At 52.8% G+C, this 20,731-nt stretch overlaps 8 protein-coding genes across 8 annotated transcripts; 4 read left to right on the forward strand and 4 right to left on the reverse strand.

The window, feature by feature from the left end:
• Positions 1 to 679: 679 nt before the first annotated feature.
• Positions 680 to 2,062, reverse strand: IAQ61_000058 (uncharacterized protein; the record flags this gene model as incomplete). Its single annotated transcript, XM_003835155.2, has 1 exon — positions 680 to 2,062. The coding sequence occupies one exon, from the start codon at positions 2,060 to 2,062 to the stop codon at positions 680 to 682; it is 1,383 nt and encodes a 460-aa protein (XP_003835203.2).
• A 645-nt stretch (positions 2,063 to 2,707) lies between these two features.
• On the forward strand, positions 2,708 to 4,679 carry IAQ61_000059 (uncharacterized protein; the record flags this gene model as incomplete). The annotated part of the gene is made up of 2 exons (XM_003835156.1): positions 2,708 to 2,892; positions 2,954 to 4,679. The coding sequence occupies 2 exons, from the start codon at positions 2,708 to 2,710 to the stop codon at positions 4,677 to 4,679; spliced, it is 1,911 nt and encodes a 636-aa protein (XP_003835204.1).
• A 241-nt stretch (positions 4,680 to 4,920) lies between these two features.
• IAQ61_000060 (uncharacterized protein) lies at positions 4,921 to 6,480 on the reverse strand (the record flags this gene model as incomplete). The annotated part of the gene is made up of 5 exons (XM_003835157.2): positions 4,921 to 4,972; positions 5,062 to 5,323; positions 5,447 to 6,044; positions 6,104 to 6,204; positions 6,366 to 6,480. 5 exons carry the CDS (start codon positions 6,478 to 6,480, stop codon positions 4,921 to 4,923), a joined length of 1,128 nt encoding a protein of 375 aa, XP_003835205.2.
• A 192-nt stretch (positions 6,481 to 6,672) lies between these two features.
• IAQ61_000061 (uncharacterized protein) lies at positions 6,673 to 7,388 on the forward strand (the record flags this gene model as incomplete). The annotated part of the gene is made up of 4 exons (XM_003835158.2): positions 6,673 to 6,783; positions 6,834 to 7,100; positions 7,151 to 7,221; positions 7,274 to 7,388. The coding sequence occupies 4 exons, from the start codon at positions 6,673 to 6,675 to the stop codon at positions 7,386 to 7,388; spliced, it is 564 nt and encodes a 187-aa protein (XP_003835206.2).
• Positions 7,389 to 7,737: 349 nt separating this feature from the next.
• On the reverse strand, positions 7,738 to 8,439 carry IAQ61_000062 (uncharacterized protein; the record flags this gene model as incomplete). The annotated part of the gene is made up of 1 exon (XM_066094512.1): positions 7,738 to 8,439. The coding sequence occupies one exon, from the start codon at positions 8,437 to 8,439 to the stop codon at positions 7,738 to 7,740; it is 702 nt and encodes a 233-aa protein (XP_065955365.1).
• A 3,649-nt stretch (positions 8,440 to 12,088) lies between these two features.
• On the reverse strand, positions 12,089 to 14,450 carry IAQ61_000063 (uncharacterized protein; the record flags this gene model as incomplete). Its single annotated transcript, XM_066094513.1, has 3 exons — positions 12,089 to 12,593; positions 12,695 to 13,753; positions 14,095 to 14,450. 3 exons carry the CDS (start codon positions 14,448 to 14,450, stop codon positions 12,089 to 12,091), a joined length of 1,920 nt encoding a protein of 639 aa, XP_065955366.1.
• A 3,729-nt stretch (positions 14,451 to 18,179) lies between these two features.
• IAQ61_000064 (uncharacterized protein) lies at positions 18,180 to 19,238 on the forward strand (the record flags this gene model as incomplete). Its single annotated transcript, XM_066094514.1, has 3 exons — positions 18,180 to 18,311; positions 18,631 to 18,875; positions 19,004 to 19,238. The coding sequence occupies 3 exons, from the start codon at positions 18,180 to 18,182 to the stop codon at positions 19,236 to 19,238; spliced, it is 612 nt and encodes a 203-aa protein (XP_065955367.1).
• Positions 19,239 to 19,528: 290 nt separating this feature from the next.
• IAQ61_000065 (uncharacterized protein) lies at positions 19,529 to 19,861 on the forward strand (the record flags this gene model as incomplete). Its single annotated transcript, XM_066094515.1, has 1 exon — positions 19,529 to 19,861. One exon carries the CDS (start codon positions 19,529 to 19,531, stop codon positions 19,859 to 19,861), a length of 333 nt encoding a protein of 110 aa, XP_065955368.1.
• Between the last annotated feature and the right edge of the window lie 870 nt (positions 19,862 to 20,731).

A 20,731-nucleotide genomic window follows, 5' to 3' on the forward strand; every position in this document is an offset into this window, starting at 1 on the left:
AGAAAATAAGCACATGTGCATGCCTATGCGTATAATACACCTGCACAAGAGCGTTCATGTCTGTGTATAATAAGACTTGAATTTATATTCATCTTTCCGCTCAATACCTGCGTCTGCCATTCCATAGAGGCTAACCGGCTACCCAACCAACAAAAAACATCTCCCCGACAATATATACAAACGAACAAAGTGCGTCCACCCAAATCCGAAATCATCATCACGTTTGTGTAGCGTAACCCAGATGTAGCCAGAGAATTTGTATCCTTTAACTTTCATCTCCCCCACAGAAGATTTAGCATGAGAAATTGAGAGACCTGGAAAACACATGACGGCTAGTTTTTTCCTTGTTTCCTTGCGAGCGTAATTCAACTTTGCCAGCTCCTCTCTTTTGCATAGAAGAGAGGTTTTTCTTTCCGACATGGACGCAAGCGTAAGCGGCGTGGCAGCAATAGTAGATACGTAGCCTGCTGGCAGGAAGATCAAAGTCATGAAAAATCTCGATTGGGATCTGATGTGATGGTATATTATGACATTCAACCATCGGTATCATAGGAGAAAAAGAAGAAGAAAAAACAGAAGAGGGAAATTCAAACACAGAGCAGAGCCCAGCCCAGACGTGTCCAGGAGAAGAAACAAGTAGAATAAGGTATTTTTTTAGTCATATGCGTGTATAGTCCAGTCAATGGCGCTCGCGCTCCTGGAACCGTTCCACGGGATCGGCAAACGAGCGCGACAAGCCGACAGAAGCCCAAAAGTCGTCGCTAATGTCGGCGCGACGCGAGATGCGCTCGAGCAGCGAGCGGGCATCGCGAAGTTGTTGATCGAGGAGAGATCCCAGGGCGACGGTGTCGTCTTCTGGCGCGCTCGGCTGTTCCTCTGCTGGACCATCTAGCTGCTCGATATGCGTGGATTCGTCGTTTGTGTGAGAGGCGGGCGCGGGCAAGTGATAGAAGCTGCGGACGTAGGCGCTTGCGTCTCGCGATCGTTCGAGCACCCGGCGCGAGTAGCGTTCCGAGTCGCGCATGGGAGGCTCGTTGGAGAAGTAGGACGGGCGCATGCGGCGACGAGATTCGGCGGCGTCGATACGGCGCCGCCGCGCCATTCCTTGGTCTAGGTGAATCTGATGTTGGTGTCTGTATTGGGCAAGCGCGAGTTGCTGTGCTCTATCGGCGGGCTCGTCTTCCTCCGTGTCAGAGGCGGTGCCGTCCTCGGAGGTATCGCATGCGCGCAGGAATTGCTCATTGTGGGGTAGCGAGTCTCTTCGCGAGGGGACTGTGAGGTGTGTTTGAGATGATGTGGCCGAGTTGGAGCTACCGGCCCGAGAGCTGGGATGTGAGTTGGAGAAGGAGGCAGACGCGGCGGCGGATGCAAACGACGACTCGGCCGTGGGCGCGACGGGATCGGGGACAACAGAGCCCAGAAAGGCATGCCATGGTGGATGGTCGTCTAGGGGGCTGATGCTGCGGTCGCGGTCGCCCAAGCCATCGAGTGTGGAAACAGGAGTCCACGACTCGCGCAGGGAGCTCGATGGCAGCGGACCGTCGGCAATCGTACGGCGACCCATTCTGCGCAGCGGTGGGAATCCGACGGCGTTGTTGTCGCCATTGTCGTGCGCATCCTCAAAGCCATCCGGCGTGTCGCCCCTTGTTGCCGAGTCGGCGCGGGCATTCCATGAGCGCATCAAGCGCGGCGCTCCAGCGCGAGTGTAGTTGTGTATGGCGCTCTCATCGCGCTGTAGAGTAGGCGGCTCCCTCGAGGACTCGTTGGGGTTGTTGCTGCTGCTACTGTTACTGCGGTAGTCTGTCCTCGACACCTCAGGCACAGGCGGCGGGGCCAAACGCGTGCGCGCATGTGACGGGCGCGCAAAGACTTCTGGCTGCGCGCCCCCTCTGCGGCTTGGAAAGACGAGGAAATCGCTGTCGGATGCAGTGTGCGATGACGGCGATCTGTGAGGTCGGGCGCGACGCCTGATGGGTGATCGCTGGCCAGACAGGTCGGCTCGAAGCACGTCTTTTCCCTTGGGCTCGTCCCGTTTAATGTTCCATCCGATTGGAATGCCCATGGCGCATGAGATTTGAGAGCGTGCAGGTTGTGAACAAAGAAAATAAAATGGACGGGCTGTGGTGATGCGTGTGATGGCGTTGGATGATGGAACGCGTCTGGCGGGCGGTTCTCGCTGATGGGGGCGGGCGGCTGATGGATGGGGTCGACGAGAGAGAACTAGGCGAGGCGGGCGCAGGGTTGCCACTGCCTAAAACAGCACAGCGTGAGGCTGAACCTGGGGAAGGCGTTCTCGACGCACTTACCTGCTCTGAGTCTTCTCTCTCTCTCTCTCTTTCTCCCCCTCTCTCTATTTTACTCATTCACACATATACACACACACACACTCTCTCTCTCTCTCTCTCTCTCTCCCCAGAGCCCGAGTATGTCGGGTCAGAAATAAGTGTGCCTGACAATGTCTTTCACTCCACTGCAAGTGCATTGCCCGTCTTCCTAACATACTCTAACTATGATCGCCAAGACTTACCTAATCGCCTCTTTCGGGACAAGGCGATGGCACCTGCAGCTCAGGTCCACTCACTGCCTTGAGTCGACACCTTCTACCACAGCGACGTTTCAGATCGCCAAAATTAATTCTAGACACATTGTTTGTCTTGACTCCTGGTTGCCTATGCCATTACCATAGAGAACATCAGCTCAAGCGGCCATGGCCAAGATTCAGCCCGGATTGGACCGCATCAGCCAGCTCTTAAAAAATATTCACTTCCCATGGAAGGCGATACACGTTGCTGGCACCAATGGCAAGGGGTCCATATGCCATTATACATCGTCTCTTCTTACCAAGAAAATGGTAAGATGCGGTAAATTCACCTCGCCGCATCTGGTAGATAGGTACGCATGCTGCTGCTACATGGGCTTGGTGTGATGGCTTGTTAACGCGCCTATCCAACAGATGGGATTGCATCTCCATCCATGATAAGCCTGTCGATGAAAGTCTTTTTAGGAAGATTGAACAGCATTACACGGGACTGAACGACAAGGAAAACATCAACGCCTCACCATTTGAGATCCTCACCGCCACTGCTTTCCATATCTTTAATGAAGAACGTGTTGACATCGGCATAGTCGAAGTGGGCATGGGCGGGAAGCTCGACGCCACCAACATCCTTCAGAACCAAATCATTTCCGTCATATCGAAGATTGCACGAGACCATGAAGCCTTCCTCGGCACTACACTGCAGGAAATCGCTCTGCATAAGGCTGGTATCCTCAGGCCAAGCATACCTTACATAGTCAATCCTTCAAATGAATGGGCTGTCCATGATGTGATCGATCAATATGCCAAAGAGATCGAGGCCGGTCCACGCCTCACTGGCGATTCTCCGGAGACGCAGCTGTTGCGTGCCACACCAGGTTGGATCCAATTCGCCCGGCATAAACAGCCATTTCAGCGGGACAATGTAATCATGGCCATAGTGGCAGCCAGAGAAGCAACCAAAAGCTTACAGTTACATTTCTTCCCCAGTCAGATCGCTTCGTGTTTGAAGGCAATAAGAAAAGTCCCAATTCCCGGGCGTTGCGAAGGTGTCTATGCACAACCCGTCTTCGGCGAGCACATGAAACTAGGACGAAGGATTCTTCTAGACGGAGCTCACAATGCGAATGCAGCTAGAGCGCTCAATGAGCATGTACATGCACATGAGAGGATGAGGACCATCGATGATCGGCGTCCTCCAATAGGTGGTTGGCCAGTCACATGGGTTCTTGCCATGACAGAAGGCAAAGACGCACGGTCATATCTAACGCAATTACTTAAGCCAGGCGACAATGTAGTGACTACGTCTTTTAGCCCAGTCGATGGCATGCCCTGGGTCAAACCCATGGATCCAAGAGAATTGCTGGACATCGCATTGTCTGTGCAACCTGGAATCTCTGGTGTACACATACCCGAAGGCGGACCAATGCGAGCGCTCTGTGCAGCCAAACACCTGGTTGAGGGTGCACAGCCCATTGTATTGACCGGAAGTTTGTACTTGGTCGGCGACTTCCATCGCGAAATACGATCTAGGACTGGAAGGGAATATTGGACAGACAATAGGCACGAGGCGGACCGAGCCATGTTCCAAGAAATGCTGGAAAAAGAGCGTATTAGAGTTAATCTCTCGCTCTCGCGAGATTGTACATCTCTTGATGAGGTCACCTCTTTGAAAACGTTGTCCGACCAGAAAAAGAAGCGGGACGAGGAACGTGAGAAGCGCGAACTCATGAAGGAGCAGATCCAAACGCTCGATGAGGAGCTGAAGCGTCTTGAAGAGGCTGAGCAGTCCATCTCCCCGTTGTCGTCTGTTGCATCCGCTGCCACACAGTCCGCGTCGAAATCAGATGGAAAAGACAAGTCCGAAGCGACTTTGGCAACGCCGTTGCAGCGACAGTATGCCAAATCTTTGAATGACATACGAGCCAAGTTGCATGCACTCGAGACTGCTGCCGGAATTCCTCCCATAGTCACCGACGATGCTGAAGAAGAGGGGGCGAGGGAGGAGACACCGAATGTGTCAAAGCCGGTGAATTCGGAGGGGCATGATGTTGAGGAGGCGAAGGAGGTACCTCCAGACTTCTCAGAGCCGGAGAATTCGGAGGGATGTGATGTTGAGAAGTCCGGGAATGCGTCCACGTAATCTGGGTGACTGGATTAAGAGATGATGGCGGTTTGGACAAGCTCGCCTTTAGAGACAGGTACAAAAGGTTATCTAGCAAAGCCTTGTCCCCAATATAGAGAAAGATGAGTTTGGTTTGAACTAGTTGATGCAATGCTCGGCCAATTGGTAGATGGATACCCCACTCCATATCCTTCTAATGCATTTCCGTACACTCTCATACTCGTCCCTTGTGAATGCGGCAGTCCCACCCACACAATCCTTACTCCACCTTCTCTCCCAACCCAAACATCTTGACCGAATTCCTCCATGCCCTATTCACATTTACACATTAGCGCATTCTTTCCCCCTAAAGTCCAAACTCGCCGCCTCGACAAAAAGAAAACAAAAGAAAACCACTTACGCTTCCGCCACCTCGTCGACACTGACGCCCTTGATCCCCGCAACCGCCCACGCAACATGAGTAATGGCCACGCTCTCATTCCGCCCCTTGACCATGCACCCCTCTACAAACTTCTCCTTCTTGACCGCCTTGGGGAGCGGTGGCGCGTCCTTGAGATAGGCGGCCGAGGCGTGCGAGGGTCGCATTTCGCACCACGGACCGTCGGTTTCGAGATGTAGGTGCGAGAGGGGGATTTTCTGGGCTACGGCGATGTTTTCGGGTGCTGTTGGTGGAGAGGTGGGGTTAGGATTGGGTTGGGTTTATTGGGGGGTGGGGAGAGGGATTGAAAGGGGTGGGTAGGAATATGATGGAGGAAGACGAGAAAAAAAAAAGGAGTACAACGTACTTTTCATACTACACCCATTCACCCCAATATCAAAGCCCAAATCCACCAGTCTCTGCATCTCCTCAACCGTGCCGGTAAAACTATGAACCAATCCTCTTTTGGGCAACGACTCGAGCTTGGCCGTCAGCAGGCGCTCAAAATCCTCGCTTGCAGCGCGCGAGTGCAGAAAGAGCGGGAGTTGCAATTCCACTGCCAGCTCGAGCTGGGCTTCAAAGTACTTGAGCTGTTGCTCCTTGGGCGTGAGAAACAAGCGATCGTAGTCGAGGCCGATTTCGCCAAAGGCCACGGCGTGACCCGTTGCTTTTGCGTCCAGGGCCACTTCTTTCAAGGCGGATAACAGGGCGCCGGGTCCACCGGGATAGGTGTCGAATTGGTGTGCGGAACAAGGGTGGACGCCTACGGTTGCGTAGCAGAGGCCTGGCTGGGCTTTTGCGATTTCAATGGCGTGTTTGGATTCGGCGAGGTCGGAGCCGGTGACCATGAATTTCTGGCAGCCGACATCTAGGGCGCGTTGCAGGATAGAGGGGAAGTCGGAGGCGTGGCGTTGGGTGCCGTGATAGAGGCCATGGAAGACAGGATCGGTGAAGTTGATGCCAATCTGGTGGGAGGTGGTTAGTTGTGGGTGTGAAGAGGAGGAGAAGACGGGGGTAGATGGACATCAATGTATCGGATTGGTTTGGCTGCTGGGGCTGGCTGGGGAGCTTCTGAGGACATGGTGGAGAGGAATTGATGGTGAGATGGTCGGTTTGAGTATTGATCTGATAGAGGTTAGGATTATTTCATATCAATGAGTACAGTAACCGCATATCCATTCAATCTCTGCCTCGGAAATCCCTGAGTTGAGCTTTCAATTGAGCTCTTCAATGTTGGCAGACGACTGAATCGACATGTAAAAAATACTGCATGCAACGTGACGCACTCGAAAAACTATGTAGATATGCAGCAGATCGAACAGAGACTTGTGATGCTTGACCCGTCTTCAAAAGGAAAATCGAATGATTCGGTTTCACTGCTCTCAGAGAATTGGCAAACATGAATTCGACGAGGGGGTGAATGTAAGTGACTGGTCGCTGGCCAAAGTTGCCAGAAGTATATGCAACTATTCCATTTCAAGACTAGCCCCTGAGCTTGCTGGCGAACGACGACCTGCGCCTCTTTGCACCTTGAGCGAACAACATAGTCTTCCCCAATTGACTGCGGACAGATTCAACAGTAGCTGGTGTGAAATGGCCCTAGAGAATACTTGGCATCTCCGCCGAGTTGCAGACAACGCGTCCAAGGCGTGCTGGATCTGCTACAAGCCCACCACCAATGTGCTCATCACTCCCAACAACAAGGTTGGTGTAAAGTCTCATTACAGACGTGACAGCATTGAAATGACAATTAGGATTTCTTCTACACATGTTCCGGTCATCTGAAAGATCGGGGCTTTTGCCATCCCGATGCCGATGAAGTGGCGGAGATTGAGGCGAAGAAGAAGGAAGAGTTCGACCGTGAGATTGAAGCTGTGAAGAAAGAATATGAGGAGAAGCAGAAAGCTAAGCGAGAAAAACGCAAGAACAAGGACAAGGAGAAAGACAAAGAAAAGGAAAAGGAGTCCAAGAGCAAGGACGAGGAGGAAGACAAACAGGACGAGAAAGCCAAGGAAGACAAGGTGAAGCAGTACGCCTCACTTTGGTGGATTTCGTCTAACCAGTATATCAGATCAAGGAGCTTACTAAGAGCAAAGAGAAATCAGAGGCAGAGCTTGGCCCTCGCATCTTTCATCTCCACAAGTACGTGACAACCAAACTCCTACATATCATATTTATCGTAACAACCGCCCAGAAACTTCTACCAAATGCGCGTCGACAAACTCCGCAGCGCAGAAATCGCAAAACGTAACCGCGAACGCCTTTCCAACCCTGCAAACTTCCCTTCGGTTCCCTCAAACCTCCCCTAGTCAGCCATTCTTCTCTCCCAAAACCCAGCCCTCTCTTGCCAAGGAGCAATACTCCCCGGCGGCAAAAGATGTTCAATCTTGTCACCTGGTAAACTCCTCGTGTTGTCTTTCCATTCGTGTAGTACACTTTTGTTCACGGACAGGATTCCAGGAGAGACGGGGGAGATGACAGGCCTGGGTAGCACTGGTTGTCGCCAAGCGACATGTCGGCTTACTGTACATACCTGCTCCACGGCGAAATTGATCTACCAACTCTTTAGGCGATGATATGTGATGATATGTGATGGAATGGATACGGGTTGTCTGGTTTGTGATGTGTGTGGTGGTACCTCTCAACCGGGTAATGCAGTCAGCAATTAGTAGCCGGTCTGACACTTTGCAACTTTCCGGATGCTGTCGGGTGGTGACACAATGCGTGGCACGATATATTGATGTTGTTTTTAGCTGTCTGCTTTGTCAGGCCCCAATGGTGCGCGACACCGGTTACCAGTCTGTTTGGTGGACAGTGGGGGTCCATGGACCAAGGTGGAGCAATCGGTGTTTCGCACGCCCAAGTTAGAGTTTCGGGGAAAAACGCTGTGGGCAATGCGGCTCGACGATTACCAGAAACGGGTGGGAGAGATCCTTGTACTCTCTTACCTTCCGGGCCGTATCTCGTAGGCCCCCCACATGGCGGTTCCACTGATGTTGGGTGGAATGAGTAGAAGGTATGCTTGGCATTGATCCAATATCCAAACTGTGGTACTCGTACCTCGAACCGGAAGATTAGGAGAAGAGACACCAATATCCTTGGTAACTTGACTTGGCCAACCAGCAAGGCCTGTGCGGATGCAGAGCGAGCAATAAGACGTGCTCGTGCGTGGCCGAGCATACCGGTATACCCGCAACCCTGTAGACGTTTCCCATGCAAGCATCCGACCAGTAGGTACTTTGTCCGACCAACTCTCCAACTTACAATCTGGCTTCTTTCAATCAACCGTAACGCAATGTATGACACCTCTTCCACCGCACCCGTTTCGCGAGCGGGGTATGATGGACATGAACATGCCATTTCCAGCGTGCAGCACAGGAGCGTAGTACAGCTCACCGAGGCGAGAGTGTATGACACGCGATTCCGACCCACATTGTAGTGATCAGCATAGACTGCGTACATCGGTAAGAGAGCCTTTTGGACAATGGCCACTACGGCCAGTGAGGGAAGGAGAGTATTATATCCAAGGTATGACATGCATTGATGCGCAAGTTGATGTGTCCTGTGCCGGGGTCTAATGAGTTGCATGTACGAGGTTACTAGTGCTCATCATTGCGGTCAGAAGAAGATGCATACATGTCATGATAGCACTTTTGAGATGTCCATGTGTTGGGTAATGTACCACGGGGCACAGCACGATATGCTGTGGAAAACTCCGCCCTCCCCAAGTGTCCAACCGCATTTTGCCTGGAGGCCCAAGTCCCGTTCATGTTGGTATTGATACCGTTGGAATACGGCTGTCAGATACGAACTTGCGGCAGAATAATACGGCAGGAGAAGTTGTTCGTGTACCTAAGCCAACTGCCGTGCCCATCGGATGCTGCATTCGCGCCTACTTGCTTTTCCCATGTCCACTGTAAACTCCCCCCCATGCAACCAATCTCACCATCACCACAATCTTTCCCTCAACGAGAAAAGTAAAAGAACCCCCGTCTGACGGATTGGAATCCTCCAATCGGATTCCCAGGCCCACATCATGTCAGCATGCTCCACACGTTCTCCAGATCTACAGCTACCGGTATGAAGCATACATAATCTACCAGGTACAAGATGTAACGCACCTACCTAGCCTAGGTACCGGTACCTCCTATACCTAACCACATGTACGGCACAGGCCGTTCCCAACCACCATCACCATCCCTTTCCCTTCTGCAAGGTCTAGTTAGTGCTCACGGCTCCACCTCCCTCCCAAACATCAGCTCATTTCTTGCGCAATTCCGGTGCTGACAGGCCAAGGGGCAATTGGGCAGGCTCGGCATGTTCGAAAGCGGCATGTCCAGAGGGAGTTAGCCGAGTCTAGGTACCTAAGCAAAACCGAGAAAAGCAAACTTGGATGATAATAAACTAGGTACACAAGTAGATAGTCGCCATGTTATAACATCCAAGTGTTTTTCTTCTTCTTGAAATATACGGCCGTGTGCGTACTGGCATGGATGCATACTTCGGCAAGATGCATCGTATATTTGGTCGGGATATGTTATTTCTCGTATAGAGAGAGAGAAAGAGAGACAGAGAGAGCAGTAGTCAATCATACCGTGGTCATATCGTGTTGCATAGCATTATCATACCCAACTATAGGTAGTTATTTCTCGGATATCACGTGTTTCTCGCCTGGGACAACGTGCTCACAACCCTACCTAAAACCAATCGCGTCTGTAGTCTGAGCAAACAAAGCTCGAGATCTACAATATGGTACGTACGGTATAGTAAGGGGTTGAACCCCAACCCTCACCATCCCGTCTATCCCTCTCGTATATCCAAAACATCCATTCATCCGCAACGCAACGCAGCGCAAACAAACCCCACGCACACCATCCATCCATGGATGATCAATCTACCTGCACACCAATTGAGACATCCCCCTTCTCCCTTGCAAAACCACACAGCAGCAACACTCCTCCCCAACCCCCGGCATGTCAAAAACACCACTTCTACACCACCACTATTTCCCTACTAACGACATACCTTGCCAAAAACTACACAGCTAGCCATGTTGTGTGTCTAGACACGTTTCAGCCTTATGATAGGGCAGACCCATCGACCCCCGCTTACTCGCAATTGCAAGTACATGATTTGCTCTATCTGCCGTACGTGCGACAAGTGTCCTAGCCTCGCTTGTCGGAATTTTTTCTTTAATTTCACCTGTGTCTGTCCATGTTTGAGCCTGATCAATATATGGGTGTGTATGTATGTATACGTGTACAGTATTCTCTCATGCAGGCGCCAGGGGGGGACTTGGAGGGAAAGTCTAGACTGAGATTTTGTTGAGCTGTGCTGGGCTGAGCAAGTTTCACTATTTCTTTTTCCAATGCATATCTATATTACACCATCATGTGTTAGCGTATTTCTCAAAGAAAGTACAGTAATATGTCCTTGTAAAATTTAACTGGACGGACAATGAGGGTGGGAAAGGGCCTACCCAGTGCTAGATGTGAGGAAATGGGAATAGAGGTACAAAACGCACCGATTTCGCGCCAATACTAAATATTGTACCAAGATCTTCCTCACTCTCGAGCATGCATCGCCGCGTGTTGTTGTGATATCCTATGATGGCATGGTATTACAAGCCTGTTACCTTCCATCTCTGTGAAGCCTCCGCCACTTCCACAATTACATGGCCCAATGACGCTGCCTTAGCCCTGTTCTTAATCCCCTATGTATACAGTCCTTACCCAGCATGTAAGAGCAGACGCCAAGAGTACATCACCAGATGATCATGAGCCTGCTCCAGCCAGGCTTACCACGCCTGAAGAAGCTGAGGCACCACCTCTTACGGCATAGCCAGTGGAGTCACAATTATCTTGTTCAGGCCAAAAGGTCCCATCGTCCATTTGTGTGACGGGACGTCCATGGGCTGATGCTGATGCTGATGTTGATCACTTTTATTTCTCCAAAGCCTTGGTCCCCTTCCATATGCGTCTCTTCCAGCCAGCCTGCCTAACCTCTTTCTTACCGCTCACTTTTCCGCTCTATTGGACAACTTCCTGTGTCGTTATCAGCGGTGTTTGTCGGAACATATTTGTTACATATGAGGATGGATGACGCGGATATTGCCGGTATTATGCATGCCTGGGGACTTACCGAGTGCTAGCAAAACAACAATTGGTTGCAAATCCAATTGTGGTAGGTGGAGGATTTGGAGAGAAGACGACTGTAAACTTGTGTAAGCGCGAAATAGCCTTGGCATTCTGGTACTCGGCCCTTGTTGTGCAAGTCAGCTGATGCTCAGTGTAAGACAAAACAGAGACAAGACGTTTTCGAGGAGATCTTTGAGCTAGCTGCAGATCTCTGAAGAGGACTACGACGATGATGACGCCGTCGTGGTCCCAGGCAAATATATCGTAAAAGTGAAGAGTGGCCACGGCAATTGGCGAGCTGAATCGACGTTATTTCCCTCCTCTCGCCTGTAGCCGCTCATTGAGAGGCGAAGCAAGTTTAAAGTCGCATTAGGGGGTCAAAGTGGCGAAGATAACTCAAGATCCTTCTTATATATTAGATGACGCACTTGTTGTACGGTATGATAGGTTGAGAGTCGGTATATGATCTTGAAAGTTGACATGCCGTAAAAACATTCCCAAAATTTTGTCCAATTGACGCCCTCTCCATGTAAAACACCCCTTGAATGCAGCAAACCCCGTGGCTGAAAATATTTTGGATTCTCTTTGCGTGACGCGGAAAAAATCCCCATGTGCAAGAAAAAAAGTAATACGGCCGTTGCCCATCAACTTCGTCATGCAAGGGAACGCCCATCTCGGCTCGGTTATCGTGTCGAATAGTTACACGAAAGATTCCAGATAGGATAACATGCAGATGCCCGCTCGGCGGTGCGATTATGCGAGACACAGGCCACTTCCGCCTGTCGCCAATGGCGAATGATACTTGAGAAGGAGCCGCGGACAATATCAGCCCCGAGAAACCATCGCTAAATGCTACGCTTGATCAGATATGCTCATGATTCGTTGTGTACTTCGTTAATGACACCCGGTTTGGGTGCGAGAGGCCCACTCGGGGGACCAGTCATCAAACTTATGGAGCCAACACGATCTATTGGAGTTGGTGGCGGCTCATCTCTCATGCAGGCGTTTTCCAACATGTTTGTCCACTTTCCACTTGTCCCAGCATGACTGTGCTTCAGGTGCTGGCGAAAGTGGTCGGCGCGGAAGAATTTCTTGGCCTGGTTGCATTCGCCGAACTTGTGCACGTGATTCAAATGCTCAGACCGTGCTTCCCAATCAGCAGGATTGGGAAATTCTTCACCACAGTACCCACACACATCTGCCGCGGCTGGTCGAGTGGGCGATGGATGAAAAGCGGCTTGAACACCAGCAAGTGTTGCGCACGACCACGAATGTCTGCGCAGATGGAGCGAATTTTGGTGACGCTCGGCTTCATTCTTGTTCTTGAACCGATTGGGACAGTACTGACAGATGTACTGCTTTTCTAATTCGTGCAGACTAAAGTTGGGATATTAGCTTTTTTAAGTTCGGCTAAAAGTGGGCTGGTCAAATGGCGGTGGGTAGACGGAGGGGGGAGGAAGCACGGATGATATACTTACCGTAACTCTTCCTCACTGTCAAATTTCTTTGGCTTCTTGGGACAGCATTCGCAAATATAGGCGCCTGGTATGCGGTTTGCTATGGAATTCTGTCGTGAATGCAGCATGCTTTCTGTTGACAATTTCCGAATTTGAGGCTGTTCGGTCTCCGAAAAGCCTCGCTGATGGGGCGGCCGCGATAAAGAGCCGCGGGGACTGGGTTCCAACGACCTGCTAGCTGCATACGGTGAGACAGGCCCTGAATCTGTTTCGCCCAAGGGGGATAAGGCATTGGGTGAGAGACGCTGATCTCCGCCATAGCTTGTCAGGCTACTTGCAGCTGTAGAAAAACCAAGTGAGGAGCCAATGGAGCCAGTGCGCGGACCCAGAGAGCCATTCGACGATACAGAGCCTGGTCCTGACTGAAAGCGCGAAGCTGTACAGTTGCGGTTGACTAGCATCTGCTGTGAGCGGCGGTGATACAAGTCAGTGTGACCACTGGTGGTCGGGCGATCCTCGCGCGCGGCTTCCGAGGGAGGTGATGAGGCGCGCCGTTTCAGGCCACCCTTGGAGCCCAGGTAATAGTCGTCTGCATCGGCAGGGCTGCGATCGTTGATGTTCAATTCGCGAAGGCCATTTTCTTCCATGGCAAATTCGGGCTCGGTAAATATGCTGTGATCGTAACTGCCACGGTGTTGGGAGGAAACGTCGTCAAGAGGCCCCGGTGTGGAGATGCTGCCGAATCGTGGCCTGTGTGAGTCTAGCGAGCTAGCGTCAAAAACGGGGCTGCGAAAGCCGTTATAGCCAGGCGATATGGCCCCAGAGGGCGGCCACTTTGGACCGGGCGAGTCGATGCTTGGATGTCGTCGATCAGGCACCGACAATGGCTTCAATTGCCCGTTCAGTTTATGCAGCGGAGCGTGGGGGTCAGAGGCTGAGTCTTGGCTGCTAGTGGAGAGAGGAGGGGCGGTAGTTCTCGTGGGTGTGTTGGGGCCGCCGATCTTGGAGAGGAGCTGCTTGTCGTACGCGTGGGATGAATTCTGCAGTGCCTTTTGGCCAAGCTGTCGCTCGCTGGTGAATCTGTGGCTCATATCCAATCAGCCACGTGTGCATTGTCTGAGAAAGTGTATCTCCATTGATAGAGTCTAGGTAGTAGGTAAACCTGCTCTGCTTCGCTTGGGAACCATTGGTAGCCAGACACCACGTGCACATGTGGCCAGGTCTTGCTGGGTGGACAGCCGAGACGTATGTCTATCAAGAAGCAAGCACGAAGCCGGCGAAAAGAAAAGCTGGCAATGCCTTTTCTGAGACGGAGAAGAGGAGATATATAAGTGTGCGTATTTGTGTATGGGTGGGTGTGAGTGAGAAAGCAGAGAGAGGGAGAGAGAAAGCAAAGAAAGAAAAAGAGAAAAAGACCATACCTGTGGTCACGGAGCGATGACCGAGACTTGACGGCGCGGTCCTCGTCACTGTTGTGATCCCCGCTGTTCTCGGAGCTCATGTCGTCGTGGGACCGAGAGATGGAGGGTTTGCGGTCATGACAGAAGATGTAGTCGACCGATGGTTCCCGCGGGCGCGGTTGATTGCTGCTGGGCCCACCGCCCAACAAGCTCGAGCCAGGCCTGACGGCTGCCAGCCGGTTGCCGCCAAAGCCAGTATCCCTCGGACTGTTTGTGTTACCCCACTGCCAGCCAGGATCCTGGCCGCCTCGAAGGTCGACGTGACGTGGAGGAGGCAAGGGCGGTGGAACCTCTTCTCGCGCTCTAGGAATAGCCATGGCGACCGCTGGACTGGGGCTCGAGGGCCGGTGGTGGTGTGGCAGCGCGTAGCGATGAGAGTCATATACCCGAATTCTCGGGGTTGAACTCGCAGGCGACATGGCCGTGCCAGCGACGGCCGGAGGAGAGCCAAGGGGAATAACAAGAGGCCGCCACTCACTGGCACCTGGAGCGTGCCTCGCAGCACACACGCAAGCAGCGCAACTGTGGCGAGCTCTCAAGCGGCGAGCAGCAACACAGCACCAGATTGCCCCTTTGCCGGCAAGAGACTGCTCAGGCTCGAGGGGGTAGGGGACCAGGTGGGATGGCGGTGGCTACGAGCCTATGGGGGATGAGAGTGCACGGACCCCACGTCTAAATGGAGGTTAGCCGAGAGCGTCGCAGGCAACGGCATGGCCGAAACTGGCAGGGAAGGAAAGGAATTCCATGGAAAAGGAAAGGAAAAGGGAAGAAGAAGTGGTGGGCGTGGGAAGGAGGGAAAGGCATGGTCAGCTGGAGTGAGGCTGAAGGCTGAGGCTGTGAGGCTGAAGCGATGCGTGCAAAGACAGAGCCGCTTACCTACGTACCCTTGCGAGGGTGTGACGCCAATGGCTGACGGGTGGGTTGTGTCCGTAGTGGTGGTGGTGGTGGTAGTAGTGGTAGTGGTTGGGTAGGTGGTAGGTGATAGATGGCAGGTAGTAGATAGTAGAGGGTGGTGAGAATATGTGCAGCAGTGGGTGTGGCAGCACACTGGGTCAATGAAGGCGATGCGGCTGGTGGGTGGGTGGATGTTGGACGGGGCGAGGCTGCCAGGAGGCTTGCCAGGAGGCGGCCAGTGAACGCGGGGGCGCGGTCCGTAGGGCTGAATGCTAGGGTAGGGCAGTAGCTACCTACCGTACCTACTTTTTTGTTAGGATCAGTTGGCAGGAGGACCCTTCCAATGTTCCCACAGCCGTCCACGTCCCTCTTGGATGCGTCCTGGGTAGGTAGGCGCTCTTTTCTTTTTTTGCTCGAGCTCCGAAAGCCAGACACCACCGCCACGCACACTGCTGGCGAGGATACAATCAATGACAAGGGGGATCAATGGTTGGGCTGTGTGCGTGTGTGCAAGTACAGTACTGTACAGTACAGTACAGTGCAGTAGCTGTACGGCTCACGGCTCACGGCTCAACGGCTCACGGCTTCAAGTCGTCGCATGCGCCCTTTGCATGGTACCGCCGCCCAAGGAGCAGGTGCCCGTCGGGAGTGCTGCGGCGCCTTTAGCGTTGTGCAAGAAAAGAGCGAGGGCTGCGGTCGTTGGAGACGCGGCGAAAACGAGACAAGACAGGATAAGACAAGATGAGACGAGACAAGATGAGCCCACACGCCGTCCAGCAGGAGTAAGTAGGCAGCTGGAGGAGGAAGCGGTGGACGCGAGCGAGAATCAAACTCACTTCAAACAGCCAGGCCAGAGAAAAAGCGGGCAGCCAACGGCGAGCACGAGCACACAGACAAACGCACCGAGAGGGGACCAAGAACAACAATAACAAGAATCATCAACAAGAAACAACACAGAAGGGATGATAACCTGCAACAAAACGGTCAAGAGAGCCCCCGGTTGGGGGGGGGGGCGGGGGACCAGCTCAGCATTAAGCAAGCCACGACCTGGACTTTGCCCTGTGCTCGAAAAGTCGGTGATTGGTCATGGTTGGGCCCACGGCCAGCAGCGCTGATTATTGTAGTCTGGTGGAGCCGTTGCTTACAGGGGTCGGTCTGTCTGTCTGTCTGTCTCTCTCTCTCTCTCTCTCTCTCTTTCTTTCCTTTCTCTCTCTCATCGACACCGTTGGCCCCTGCCCTTGTTGCCCCTGCCCTGTTGCCCTCTGCTCTTGCCCTGCCCTTGCCCCGCCCCTGCCTTGAACGCTTACCCCCTCTCTCTCTCCCTCCCTCCCCTGTCTTGCTGTTCTCTCTTCCTTTCTTCCTTCCTTTCTTTCTTCCTTTCTTTCTTCCACTCTCTCTTCCATCCGAACTTTCAACGCTCCCCCGCCAATCCGGCCAATTCTGCCTGTGCATACACACCTAGTACCATCCATGTAGCCATGTACATATTGTACTAGAGTACATACATACATAGCGAGTGTGTGCTGGTCAAGACATGTAACTGTAAAGCCTGGCTGACCCTGCGCCCTGCCCTGGCCGTTGTGGCCCTGATCATCAGCCCGCAGCCCACAGCAATCAATGAGCCGTCCATCTGTCCGTGACCAGGTGGACGATACCACCTACCTACGCAAACCATGGGCGATCGGCACAGAATCAGGCGGGAGTGCAACGCTGAAAATACATGCTAGAGTCGAGTAGGAAGTCTACATGCTGTATCTACACACATGCACATCTATGTATGTACCTACAGGCCTGGGATCTGACCACACGGTACGTCAGGCTGCACACACACACACACACACACACACCCCAAGGCCACCTTCTCTCCCTTGTGGACCCGATTGGAGAGGAAAAGGCAGTCCGCGGCACTCTCTTGTCAGATGAACGCTCCGTGGTTAGACTCGAACGCGGGTAACGGGAGTGGACCGCGTCGTTGACCAAGCAGAGCCCTCAGCCTTACCAGCCCCAAGACGGAACCTTGGAACACTAGGCACAAGTACGAGTGGGCAGGTACCTAGGATGCCAAGCTTTTTGCCTCGGCCCACATCAGCCTGTCCACGCTGTCCACGACTGCACGCACCCCCAAACGGTCTTGCTTTCTTTTCTCTCCATGTCAAGGACGTGCTTTGCGGCGTGGGGGCCTGACTTGGCCGTCTGTCTATCTGTGTCTCTCTCTCTCTGTCTCTCCCTCGCTCTCTCTCGCGCGCGGCTAGACTTGCAGACAAAACGCCTTCCCGGCGACTATCTCTCACCTAGTACAGCCGGGGTACAGCGATCGAATCGCACGCACATGCTGACAGAGTGTGTACAATACATACTGCATACATACATATACATACCCCATCATCATCATCGGTCGTGGACGAGATGCGGGAAACTAGATGGTCGCTCTGCTGTCCAGCATTCCTTGACCTTTTATTTTGTCTTCCCTTCTTTCTTTCCTTCTTCCATGTCAGCATATATTTCTGGCCGACAGATGGTGGTACAAAGGGCGGAATGCAGCCCCCCCCCCATGTGGTCGGCTCCTATCCATTGGAATCTTCTTTGGGAAAGATGTAGTGACATTCCCCGCGAGTTGGGCCGGCTTATAGGAGGCCGCGGCGGCGCCCTCGTGCCGTTGGAAGCGGTTGCTGGTTGTAGGTAGTCTGGGTAAGAGGTAGTACTACTGTCTGCAGCTGACACGAATATGTCTGATCCTGACCATGGCAGCCGTCCAGCTGCCATGCGCCGAAGAAGCTGCACCAGTCGCAAGTGCAGCATTGTACTGTACTATACCTGGCCCTGGTAGTTACTAAACCCCCTCCCTTCTGCCCCTCCCCACTCTGTTTGTGCGCGCACCTTGAAGGTTGCCTCCACCAGGCCTAGCCTGCTAGGGCTGTCTGGACTCTGCACTTTGCCTACATGGATTATAGTATAGCCAGGCATGCTCATAATGGGTACCACAGCAGCACACTGTGTACTCTACTAGTACATGGTCGTTGTGCCTTGGGCGCGGAGCCTTCCGTCCAAGGACGGGCGAGTGGAGAGGCGCCCATGCTGCAGTCCTTTTGACGTCTTGGACGCATGTCATGTCAACCAGCTCTTTCCCGTACGTACGCACAGTAGATTACACCATGTCTCACTCTACTCTAGATGCTGTCGTGCATGGGCTGCTGCACTGGTGCTCTGTGGAAGAAGACGCTGCTGCTGCTGCCAGAAATAGCGCCTTGGTCGTGCATGTGCTTTGCCCATGGCTGTGCTTCCCCGTAAGGCTGTGTTTTTTTGTGGCACCCAACTGTGCCCTACCGGTTCCGTGCCACGGTAGGTACGGTAAACTCGGCGAGGCGCATCCAAGCCTCCAAGGTCAAACCCAAACCCCTCCACGAACTACCGCCCCCCCCCCCCCCCCGGTACTATACGGTAGTAGTAGTAGAGCTCAATAGTAGTTGCAAATCTGGTTCCCCGTTGACAATTCACTTTGCCTCTGTGGTTTGTGCATTCATCTTGTCTCACCATCTCGTCGCTTCGCCGCTCACCTGATCACCTTTTTGGTTCTCTCCTACCGTACCGGTACCTACCCCTCAGCCCTCACCTGTCAACCAAGGCAGCAAGGCATCGCACGCTAAGGGTTGTACACAAGGCGCCTCGGTGAAAATTCAAGGCTCCGACGCTCCTACTCACCTTACTCTACCACCTCGCTTGACTTCCTCACCCAGAAACCACCCCCCTCCAATCTCCGACTTCCAACAATCCTTTCCGGTCAACCTGATCGGAGTAGCCATGGCTCTCATCGACCGAGTGCCTGGTCCTCTGAATCTGTACATTGGTGGGTACGTGACGGTAACGCAATCATCGTTTCGTGCACCCCTCCCCCCGCCTTCTCCCATGGCCCAACTGTCCAGGGGTGGGAAGAAAGCAACTAATCAGTCGTCTGTTTGTATAGCATGTTCACACTGAGACGGCGTGAGGCCCTTCTACAAGCCAACATCACCCATGTCCTCTCCGTACTACGCACGCCACTGGATCGGGACTTGTTCGCCCCCTTCAAGCACATGGTAGTCGAGGTGGACGATGTCGACGATGAAAATCTATTGGAACATTTTCCAGCCACCAATCGCTTCATACAGGAAGGCCTGGACGGAGGTGGCGGAGTCCTCGTGCACTGGTACGTCCAACAAACCTGGTCAAGCTGAGCCTCGCATATTCAACACTCGATCCTCACCAACCATTTGCTCTGCTTGGCATATTTGCCATCTTCAGACTATACGTTGGCTTGCATAGTCTCCTCACTGCATTGTCATGCACACACTTATTTTCTGTTTTCCGCGCGTCCTGCATCCATTTCTGATAGACATTTCTCTTCCTACTTCCATCACTGTCCTCCTTTTTTCTCTCTTGCAACCATCCGATACACACCGCTCTCTTGCCACTCGTTTGGTTGTAGCCACTGAGGTCATTATGCCAACATGTCCTCTATAGTGCCATGGGTAAATCACGCTCAGCTACTGTCGTCATTGCTTATCTGATGCAAAAGCACGACATCAATCCATTAGAAGCGCTGTCTCATGTTCGACAAGCGCGGTCCATATGCGAGCCTAACGATGGCTTCATGAGACAATTGGAACTCTATGGCGAGATGCAGATGCCTGACAATGTCGAAGAGACCCCTGCCTATCAACGCTGGGTATATCAACGAGAAATTGAGCTGAGTCGTGCGTGCGGGCAAGCACCAGAGGCAGACAAGATACGCTTTGAAGACGAGCATGTCGCCAGTCAGGCTTCTGGTTTCGAATTGAGATGTCGCAAATGCAGGTGAGTGGAGTCCCCTCCCCCCCTTTGGTTAGGGATTCGATGCGGCGGTCATGGCATCTTTGCCGCTGTCTCGCCCGCTCAGCGCTTACATGACCCCAGACGGCCACTGGCTACCTCTCAGTACCTGCTACCACACACGTCGGCCTCCGCCAGGGAGAGTGAGAGTACAGGAACGCCTCCAGTCACCGCATCTCGAGAGTGTGCCCACTATTTCCTTGACCCATTGTCCTGGATGCGCCCCGAGCTTGAACAAGGCAAGTTAGAAGGACGCCTAGAGTGCCCCAAGTGCCACACCAACGTAGGAAAGTACGCCTGGCAAGGGATGCAATGCAGTTGTGGAGAATGGAGGGTACCAGGAATCAGTCTTTCCAAAGGACGAATCGATGAAGCAAGGAAAGCCAGTCATGGCATACGGCGGCCACCAGAAACTTCAGGTGCGGCTCCCGCCAAAGAGAACCTGTAGAGGGCTGCACCAGAAAGTTTTCAAGAGCCCAAGGTCTATCGTCCAGACTTCAAACACTATTTTGGCTGCCAAGAGGCGTGTATATGTTACCTTGTGCTTACGATGGGTATATGTCCGATGTATCGGCCCTCATCTGATACCAACGGCGATCTGTGTTCAACGTCTATCCGTTTCCCCGCCGCCTTACATATATATCATCTTGCATTATAGGCTCTCCAGTCGCCATCACCAGCATCGTGGTCAGGCTATGTCTGCGCAGGTCCATAAAGGATGGCATCAGGAGTCTGCTATAGGTGGATACCACGCTCTACACCGCCGGCGGCATTAATATCCGACAGTCAACTTCCTCTTCAATGTCTTTAATTCCCTTTACACGAGTTCACGGTGCCACCCTTCCGTCGCCTTACCTGC

The sequence above is a fragment of the Plenodomus lingam genome (genome assembly GCF_022343315.1).
Source record: "Plenodomus lingam strain CAN1 chromosome Unknown contig_1, whole genome shotgun sequence".
In the NCBI taxonomy this organism is placed as follows: domain Eukaryota; kingdom Fungi; phylum Ascomycota; class Dothideomycetes; order Pleosporales; family Leptosphaeriaceae; genus Plenodomus; species Plenodomus lingam.